Raw genomic sequence first — 11245 nt, forward strand, 5'->3', positions numbered from 1 at the left:
ACCGTCATTAATTTAGAACACTGCTCTCGATGTACGTTGACAATAACAAATGTCTTGACCTTTGAATAAAAACATGTTTGGCCACAATCATCATTATGGTATCTAGTTAAAAAAAAATGTGTCCGAGGTCCCGGCCCGCCAACAAAAATTGCCACCATGGCTTAAAATAGAACATAGGGGTAAACTGTAGATTTTGGCTTATATATTTGAAACCAAAGGCTTTTAGGGCAAATTTGAGATGGGTTCAAATGTTCATCAGATCAAGATCTTACTGCCCTGATAGTTTTAGGCAAATCAGACAGCATGTAGTTGGGTTGCTGGCCCTGAATTGGTAATATTAAGGAAATTTTGAGGTTTTTGTTATTATCTTGAATAGTATTATAGGTAGAGATAAACTGTAAGGAGTAATAATGTTCAGCAAAGAAAAATCTACAAATAAGTTACATGACCAAAATGGTTTATTGACCACTAAAGGAGTTATTGCCCTTCATAGTAAATTTTTAACAATTCTTTGTAATTTTTTGTAATCTTTTACAAAAAAATCTTCTCTTCTGAAACTACTTAGACAAATTTATCCAAACTGGGCCACAGTCATCTTTAGGGTATCTAGTTTAAAACATGTGTCTTATGACCCTGTCTATCAACCAACATGGCCGACATGGCTAAAAATAGAACATAGGGATAAAATACAAGTTTTGTCTTTTTTTTAAACCGTCATAAATAGTAAAAACTGAAAGGAGCAAAAATGATCAGAATAATGAGCTCTACCAAATGTCCATAACAGTCCAAACTGTTAGACAAGTTTTTATAAGAGTAATTGCCCATAAATAACAAATTTTACCAATTTTTTTCATTTGCCTATTATCATGAAAATTATGATATTTAGAGAGAAACCTTTTTTTCCGTGATGCCTTATATGATTTAAATCATTACAGATAAATAAACACTTTAAATCACAAAAATGATTAGCAAGGCTAGATCTATAAAAAAGTCAAATTTTGTCGATATAGCTAGTAGACTTTCACTCTTCATAGGAGTGATTGCCCTTAAATGAGGATTTTGTTTACCCACTTTTGTGTTTTGGGCAAAAACTAAAGAAGATAAAGAGAAACTAAACAGACTAAAAATTCAGTAATACAAGATCAACAAAATAGAGATTTTTGTCATGAAGTCTATTCTCGTCTACAAAATTGGAGAGTGTTCTTTGTTTGATATGCACATAGACCAAGGTGAGCGACAGAGGCTCTCTGGAGCCTCTAGTTAATCTGTTATTACACAATTGGGATCATGTGTCTGAAGATTGTTCATATGGTTGAATTGAAATCATGCATGTAGTTGTACTAATTTCTGTGTTAGTAATTGTGATCAAAAGAGAAGACTAAGTATTTTGTATAAATAACAATTATTTCAAAGAGAAAAAAAGTACAGATGTTTTCACTGTAAACTTAATTATAAAAATTGATATAATTTCCGCGATAATCTATTGATGCCAAAGAACAAGGAAACATATTAAATACCCCAGGGATATCATTTGATATATAAGTAGATTCAATGGAAAGTTCGTCTGTGATGAGCCTTTAATACCGTTGAGAATGCCACTGGTTTTATATTATTGTCCAAATTTAAATGATTATTTGTGCAAACCATAAATTTAAAGTAATTTTTACATGGTAACACACTAGAAGATATTGAAGAAATAAAAAATGAAACTTCTTTTTAGTTACCTTTCAACAAATAAGTTGTTGAAGTATACAACAGCTATCAATACTTAGGATTAGGGACTCGTATTGCATATTTCAAAATAATAAACACTTTTGCTTTCTTTTGTTTTTTTTTATTATTTATCTTATGTGTTGTGTATGCTTAATTTTTATCACAATTCAAAGTATACACCTAACGATAAAGTATTTGAAATTATTGCATTGTAACTAAAAATATCAAAAATATCTAAATATATGATAACCAGTAATATATTTAAAGTATCATGGCGAGACTTACCTTAGCGCCATTCCAGGATTTATAATCTCTAGAAAATTTGTAAGATGACATCCCGTAGCTGATACAACCAGTGCACGCCGTTTCTGAAATTAAATGAAAATTTCTTATGAATGTTAAGACATGGGTTCCTGGGCTAAGACTATTATGACCATTTTCATGCAGTCGTGTCACCGTTACACAAAATTACATTATCAAAGCATCATAAAAATAAAATTGAGAAAGGAAATGAGGAATGTGTCAAAGCGACAACAACCCGACCATAGAGCAGACAACGGCCCACGGCCACCAACGGGTCTCCAATGTAGCGAGAATCCCCGCACCCGTAGGTGTCCTTCAGCTGGTCCCTAAAAAATATGTATACTAGTTCAGTGATCATATATTTTTTGTTATTTCACAGACTATTGTTGGGTAGTTATTTCAAAACATGTTGTCTAGTTATCAATTCTACACGATGATTTAAAACTGCCATTTTTGTCTGGCCTTGACGGAGTCAAAAAGCGAGACATAGGTATGCTGTTTTCGGCGTCGGCGTCAACAATGTATTAGGTGTTGTTCATGGTGAACCACTAGTGGTAGGTCAATGATATTTGGTATGCGGTTGTATTAGCATTGACACATCTCATTACCATGGAGATTATTTGTCCCCACACGCTCAGTAATGGTCTATAGACTTTGAAACTTTTCATAGTTTATATGTATTAGTTTGTGATTATGTCAATTTATGGGGAACCACTAGTGGTAGGTCAATAATATTTGGTATGTAGTTGTATAAGCATTGGCATATCACATTTTCATGGAGATTTTTTGACTCCGCCCCCTCAGTCATGGTCTATAGACTTTGAAACTTTTGCTTAGTTTACATGTATTAGTTTGTGATTAGATCAGTTTAAGATGAACTGCTAATGTTAAGTCTGACAATGATATTTGGTATGCAAATGTATTGGCATTTGAAAGTATCGTTTCCATGGAGATTATATAGCCCCACCCCTGATCATGGTTCATTAACTTTGAAACTTTTACATAGTTTACAAGTTAATGTTTGTGCTTAGGTTTGTTTAAAGGGAACGACTTATAATGAGTCAATTGTAATTGGTATGCAGTGGTATTAGCATTGGCACATCTAATTCCATGGAGATTGTTTAGCCATGTACCTTCAGTCATTGTTCATCGAAATTGAATAATGGCATAACTTACATGTTAAAGTATTGCTATTTTAATTTCAACATTTGCATTATCAAAATAGCAAAAAGGCGAGACATATCTCTGTGATAACAGTTTATAATTTATTATTGAAAATATTAAGTGTTATCTGCAAAAATGTAAAAATCTTCCGGAGTACCTGCTATTATCCCCGTATTTTTATCTTGGGTTCGTGTTGCTTATTCCTAAGTTTTCTTTGTAGTTTGTAGATTGTTGTTTGCCTATATATCAGGTTTTGTTTTGCCTTGGAATCGTGTTTTTCTTTGGCTTATATATTTAATTGTCCCCTTAGTATCTTCTTTCTATTTTATGGTAGGATATATAGAATAATGACATTTTCTTTTTTTTTAATACAACTTTATCAGCAAGAATATCAAGCAAGCACGGCAGGGGCGAGCTGATATTCAACCTGATGAAGTCAGTATCAAAATATAAAATGCCATTATTCTATTTATCGGCAATTTGTCTTAACTGTGTGTTTTGTTGTTGTTGAGAATATGAAGTAAAATGAAATAGTTAGTAAAACAACTTCTACGCGTTCTAAACGTTGAATTAGTTATTCGATTGTATGAATGAAGTCGTGTGTATTTCATTGATAAATTGACTCAGATGAACTTAGGCACGTGACATTTCTGCACTGATACATGACGTCATTGCCTAATATTTTCGATTATTTTAAAAGTTCTGTACATGATCTTAAGAATATTATCCAGTAAGATCGACGGGAAATTAAAAATTGCTGAAAATTATATTATTTACATTTCTTGAATATAAACTTGACAATTCTTACTAAAAAAATTAAAAATAATTTTGCTGAACACAAAATACATGAATTTTGTTTGTTCAACTGTATTTCTGCAAATTAAGTCACTTTAAAGGTGATTTTACTCATAACTAGACAACTTCATCCCCAGTATCTGTTTAAATCAACATCATTTGAACTTTGGTGGAAAGTTGTATCATTGAAAATCATACCTTATCTCCTTATTATCATAATGATAATCGTGCTTTTACTGAAGCAAGAAATAAAATTCGTTACATTATATTCTTTAAAGACACAAATGCAATGTTTTGTGGGATTTGACTTGATGTTTGGTTTGTAACATCATATAACAATATTAATATGCCAAAATATTTAAATGGTACGAATTAGTCTTGTTTCCCTTGTGACAGTTGTTTATAGTTCTGTTACAATCAAAAATTTGAATGAGCAACCAACAAAGAAATATTTGGTTAAAGTGACAATAATTGGGACTCAGCTGCCAAAAACGGTTTATTCATACATCATAGACATACAACATGTACATGACTGACAAAAATACTAATAGATATTAGTATTGTTTGTATTGTTATGCGTTTACTTTTCTACATTGGTTAGAGGTATAGGGGGTAGGTTGAAATCTCACAAACATGTTTAACCCCGCCGCATTTTTGCGCCTGTCCCAAATCAGGAGCCTCTGGCCTTTGTTAGTCTTGTATTATTTTAATTTTAGTTTCTTGTGTACAATTTGGAAATTAGTATGGCGTTCATTATCACTGAACTAGTATATATTTGTTTAGGGGCCAGCTGAAGGACGCCTCCGGGTGCGGGAATTTCTCGCTACATTGAAGACCTGTTGGTGACCTTCTGCTGTTGGTTTTTTTATTTGGTCGGGTTGTTGTCTCTTTGACACATTCCCCATTTCCATTCTCAATTTTATGATACAAAACTGTGAACATTTCATAATATTCTATACAAAAACTAAAAAAGGAACTTTATCTGTCAGTGAACGATGCTAAATTTTACCTGCTTAAGACATAGTTTACATAGTTTATAGATTTTATTTACTAAAGTTAGGTTAACAACTACGTTTACAGTAGGGATAGCAAGTACTCGAGGAAAATTTGAGTACTCAAATACTCGTTTGCCATTTATAAACCTTGAGATATTTCTCCTTACATTTCCCCTCACTTTAGTTCCCTTCGAAATATACTTCGTTATTCTAATAAAACTAATATCTATTCACAAAATAGAACAAGAACAACATCAAAGTGCCCTGCGGTGAAAACTACGCAACTGATTAGAGACATTTGTAACGGTGTTTGTACACGGATTAACACTTTCATGAATTAATAACTCACAAGCCGTAAACTTACTTTTGTTTGTTAGTCATGACGTCTTTGTATAAGTAATTTGAAGTCCAATATTTTGTTGACAAATTATGAGACAAGTCGTTATATATAAAATACTAACTCCACGGGAATAGATGGTACACATTGTCTATCAAGTCGAACTAAATGTACATATTGACGGTTTTACTGACATGTTTCTGATTTGGTTCATGAACACACAAACAATAATTGCTATTATGATAGGTTAATTTTTTGAAACGGTGGTCCGTTATTCATTGTTCTATTTACACGAAAATGGACTAGCGATACACATAACCAAGGATCAAGTTATATTCTGTAGTTATACAGTTTGAGTTCTGCAACAATATGCATGTCTTTAGTTAGGAGGTCAAGCGATGTCATCTTATCAAAATTAGGTTTATGAAAGGTAATAATAAAAATACAGATCCAAACAAAAAGGCAAACTTTTCACTCAACGTTAAAGATTTATCCGAGTACTCGAGTACTCGCGAGTATCATGATCGAGTACTCGAGTATTAAATTTCAGATCTCTTGACATTCCTAGTTTACAGGAAAAAATAGTTTTCCACCCAATCTTTGAAGAGTGAGGTCTGAGAAAATACTTCCCAAGTAAATTTACCCTTTTCTTCTACAAATTTCCGCAAGATTTATATAATTGATCTTACCATACTTATCTGTTTTGAAAGTTTCCCATCCGTCAACAATCTCCATGTCAACACAACAGTTCTCAGACGTATCAAGACGACAAGTAGAAGTTGAGGGATCATAACTTGCTAAACAGCATTTCTCCTCTGAAAAACATCTAATGGCACACATCATTTTCGTGGTAACAACCTGGTCTATAGTGAATTTACTACCTACGATCCTATTTTTGTTTACTACGGAGAATGATCCTTCATTTATAACAATTCTCTCTGGCTTAACCAACAAGAAACAAATCGTTATTAAAAGACAAAAATGGAATTTCATATTCAAATGCTAAATTGGACCAATTAAGGATACACAAATGAACAGAATAAAATAAAAACCTTGCTTCTGTCTTCCGTCTCTTTATTTATGCATTTTCCAGTTTTCAAGCTTTTCATTAATTCCCTTATATTCTATATAAATACTTTCAATATGTGCGTGCTTCGTAAATAATAAAACACGTGATACTTAAAATAAAATCTCATTTTGTAGTTTTCAAGAAATTATTGATTCTTTTTTTTATCAATTAGTTCGCACAGGGAATTTGCATAAATGTTGCTGATAAATGAAAATATCCATAGACAATGATATTTTAAAAAGCATTAAATGATGCATTATCTCGTGATAAGTCTCGTCGTATTTCTTTTATCTTTTGAAACTTTGATAGTGTTTAAGATATTGTAACGTTTCGGGGTTTTCGAGTCAAGTATCTGGCGTTACTAATGTAGGCCTCCGGTGAAGAAAGTTGTGATAAAGTTAAAATGGAAGTTCATATATTGGTTTACGTGCTGCTTCAGTAATATTCAATATTACAAAGCACAGTGATTAACAAAACACATGGAAATATATCAATCTTAGAATAAATATATGTTCATGTGTCCCTAAAAGCTTAATAAAAGTCCCTTCTAGCACTTGTAGCAGTTTGGTGCACAGCTTCCACATACTCGAAACGGACATATGTATGTATCAAGTTTTGAAGGAAGACCACAGTGATGATACGAACACAAAAATGAAATTTCCACAAATTATTTCCACAGTAGCAAAGAGTAAATTAATAATCAAAAAACGAACTCCAAGGAAAATTCAAAACGGAAAGTCCCTTATCAAATGGCAAAATCAAAAGCTCAAACACATCAAACGAGTAGAAAAACTGGCATATTCCTGACTTAGTACAGTCAATACAAGCTGCCAAATCACAGGGAAGTCTCAATATCACCTAAGCTATTATGACGAAGGCCGTTTAAGACCGGTATAATGACCGGTCTGAAAAGGACCTTTTGATGTAAATTTTCTTAAACTGCATCCTAAACTTTACATATCAGAATTTAAAACTGAAACCGTAAAAAAATCAGAATTTGTGGAAAATAAACATATGATACCTATTACAACATTTGAATGTCTGTCTCTACCAAGAACGTTACTAATCGAGTACGCATTAATCAAGTTGTTTGATTTCACAAAGGTTATCAAGCTTTGATTTACAGAAGAACAATCTTCCATTCATTTTCAAGTCATGAAAAGAATGTATACTAAATCTTAAAGAATTTTTATCTCTTTGGCATCTATGAATATCCGGGACTTCATCGTCAATGTCATTACTAAATACCGAACAAAATACTCTACGATAATTTAGGTTCTTCAAGACAGGGGAAATTTCCGTAGTTCGTCTATTTCATCGAGATAATGAAAAGATACCACGCAGTTATTGCATGTTCACAAGGGGCTTGTTGAAGTACACAAAACTAAAACTTTAACTTAAATAATCCGAAGGGTATAAAAAAGTAAAACAAATTAACAAGATAACAATAGTCATTTAAATTAAAAAAAAAAACGAAATGAATGGTTAAAAAGAGAAAAAAAAGATGATTTGAACGACAACAGATAAAAAGCAATAAACGAGAATTAAAGATTAAACATAATGAATTGCACCAAACAAATGCTGCACTAGTCGAGTTGGTGATTCCTTTTCAATTGATGGAACAGATCGGGTTGCTTATGTAGGAATCCCGTATTTGATTATAGTCATAAATGAAGATATGATGATTAAAAATGTAGCTACGACCCGTGGTTAATGTTACGCAAATTCGTAAAGGTTAAACACTTGGTAATGATAACTTTTAAATATAGCTTCGACGTCACATAAATATTAAGTGTTTTGGGCTGACAAGGACAATTTGTGGCTAACTGTTGTTAAAAAAATTTCGATAATGTACGCCTATTGAATAAAGATTATCCAATAATAAGAATTTTGTATTTGAACCGTTGTCTTTAAAACTTCTTTCAGGTCGTTGTTTGTACTCGCGGGAGCATGGAGCACTGACCCGGTGATTTAATTTAAAGGAATTTAAATTTCACAAGTTTTTAGACAAAGGAAATAACTACAGTTTCAATATTTTGAAGATCGAATGTATCAAATTTGGCGAATTATTATTGTTTAAGCATAAGAACTCTTTGACATCCATAAGATAAGAATTATTGTCCATCATCAATCCCAGTACGGAAAATCATATCCTGATTTCCATAGGCCATAGACAGTTCAGGTGTGTTTGCTCTCTCTTTTCAGTCTTTAGCATCCGGGACGATCAGAGAAATTCCAACCTAGGTTAGGAGTCATATTGTGATAAGCGCCTTTCGAAACTATTGAAATTATTGTTCTTCTACTTTTCAAAGTAAAAAGATATTCCTGAAAAACAATCTTGTTTAATATTGGATATTGTTGTTCCTACTACTAAACAGGAAGAGCTTTGAACACAAGTGGTGTTCCAATAGCAACAGGCAAACATGAAAGACAATTATAGTTAATCCTATTTACATCGCCAGATTGTTCTGGTTGAAGCATTTTTATATAATAAGACAGCATAGGTATGTCAGAAAGAATTGTACTTAAAAGCTATAGATGTAAGAACTGAATTCAGAGACAACAAAACAAAAGTCTGAATAGACTCAAAAAAGTAAAAGTTACCTCAAACCCGAAATTCCCTAGATTAATCGTAAAAAAAAAACAACTGTTATTTAAGGTTTGTTTGTAACTGAAAACAACTTGAGCTAATAAATTATATTCTTAAATAGAGGAGTTGAAATGACTGTTAATATAAACAATGCAAATATATCAAAACAGTGAACTTTACTGCCTTTACATATAGCTAAACTTTTATGTATTTCGTTCCTAGGCATGAAGAATAAAGAGGGGGCCGGAATATGCGAGTAGTATTGATGAAAAAGGCTTAACAATTATTAAAATATCAGGTCTGTAATGATCTACTTTAGACAGGCGTTTCCTCTACATAACATGCATTAATAGCTGTCACATTAAGAAAGTTGAAAATCCAAATACATTGAAAAGCTGACAACCAATTCCAAAAAGGTATGCTTATTCAGTTTATATTTTGAATAAACTCGGGGGGCGTTTCTGTTGATGTTTTCGTTTAACATCAATAATCAATTAATCAAGCTTCATAAAACTCAACAATTGAACAATTTAAAGGCCAAATTAATGAACATAAATTTGATATTCTCTTAATTGATATAGTTGCTTGTTAAAATATTAGTTATAAATCAAAAATAAAAGAATGAAAAAATGGGAAGTTTCGATAAGTTATTTTTTTTATGTTCAGAAAAAACAAATATAAAGTCAAGGAAACATATACCTGTTTTTTGACTCCAGATTATATTATTTTCCGACAGGTAACCCAATCTGTGGAAGGACATCCAAGTATTCGATTAAGTAAAAGCAATTAAAAGCAGTAGAATCAAACATATAAAAGATGCAGTTTTGGGGGGAAATGTTATATTTACAGTTGAATTTGACGTGTATGAAAGACATAAATAATAAATTTCCCCCTACATTGTACCGATCGTAAACTTGATTTTACTTCTATAAGTTGATGTTACTTGACCAAGTTACAGGATGTCCAACCACAGAGAAGGTAACCTGTCGAAAAAATATAAACTCCGGAATCAAAACCGGACTCTCCTCATCCTAATAGAAACTATCAGCGGGAGGGGTGTAATCGTAGTCGTTCCAAAATGACTTATTTTTCATAAAGAAATCACTATAAAATATTCTTTGTAAATAAAACATTTTTTATTATTCTATATTCGTAATAAATTGCACGATGAAAAATCAAATAATCCATTATGTTGGTTTTTTCAAACTTTTGAATTTTATGATGAATTAGTTATGAATTTCACATATTGTGAGCAGCTTAAATGCGCCCCTAACCCAACACATATGTCATGTTTAATTACATAATGATCATATTTTTTTTTTATTTACGTTTAGACGGTAAACCGTAGTATGCCCTTTGGTATCGACGGCGTTTTTCAAAAATGATATATTTAACTGCATTGTTTTAATGATTAATCATATACAGCAGTTTAAACCAACGTCATATCATAATAGATTGTGATACTTATCTTTTTAAATAATTTGATCTATTTTTGAATGTATGCACGTACTTGATTCCCGAAACGTACATATATATGTTGTCATGGTGAAAATTAACAGCCAGTAGTATCTAATCACAGTTCCAGTAAGCGAATTTAGCATACATACCTCTTTCATTAAAAAAGAAAACTGTATATAAGTTGCAACAAGCAGTTTTTCTATTTGGTTTCTCAAAAGTGCTTTTGATAAAAAAAAAAAATTCTGTTTGATAAGATTGTATGAAAGTGTAAAGGAAAAAGATGAGAAAAATAATAACACAATTGAACGGACCATGAAAAGCACATGTTTATCTAAACCACCGAAGAACATATTACTGTTATGAATCGAGCGCCACTGGTGGGTCATATGTAGACAATCGTACGTCTGTGGAACCAAGTTATAAGCATGACCTATATTTAGTTGTTAATTTCTGTGTCATTTGATCGCTTGTGAAGAGTTATCTCATTGGCAATCATACCAAATCTTCTTTTTTATATGGTATCTTTTTTTTGGAGTTTTTATAACAACTGTGTCTATGCCACTGCAGCTGGAAGTTTTGTCCCAAAGGGTATCACAAGTCCAGTAGTCAGCACTTATGTTCTGACATGAAAGTTCATTGATACCTTCATTGTCCATAACATAACTGTTTATAAAATTTAAAATAATCAAAACACTTAGGGTTTTTCTACTTAAGGTATAGATTGCCTTAGTCGTTTAATGAAAACTTTTAATTTTCGATTATTAATGCTATTGGCATTTTCATGGTTTTTAAACTGTTTTGATTAGAGCGCCACTGGTAGG

General features: G+C 32.0%; 1 protein-coding gene across 1 annotated transcript in view; it reads right to left on the bottom strand.

Annotated features, from left to right (window-relative positions):
• LOC134724505 (C-type mannose receptor 2-like) overlaps positions 1 to 6150 on the bottom strand; it is a 33313-nt gene extending 27163 nt beyond the window's left edge. The window contains exons 1-2 of the mRNA XM_063587602.1: positions 5997 to 6150; positions 1999 to 2081 (exon numbers count right to left, since the gene is read on the bottom strand). Of these exons, the coding sequence (XP_063443672.1) occupies positions 1999 to 2081; positions 5997 to 6150 (237 nt within the window). The remainder of the gene's footprint in view (positions 1 to 1998; positions 2082 to 5996) is intronic.
• Between the last annotated feature and the right edge of the window lie 5095 nt (positions 6151 to 11245).

This window comes from Mytilus trossulus, chromosome 1 (assembly GCF_036588685.1).
Source record: "Mytilus trossulus isolate FHL-02 chromosome 1, PNRI_Mtr1.1.1.hap1, whole genome shotgun sequence".
Lineage (NCBI taxonomy): Eukaryota > Metazoa > Mollusca > Bivalvia > Mytilida > Mytilidae > Mytilus > Mytilus trossulus.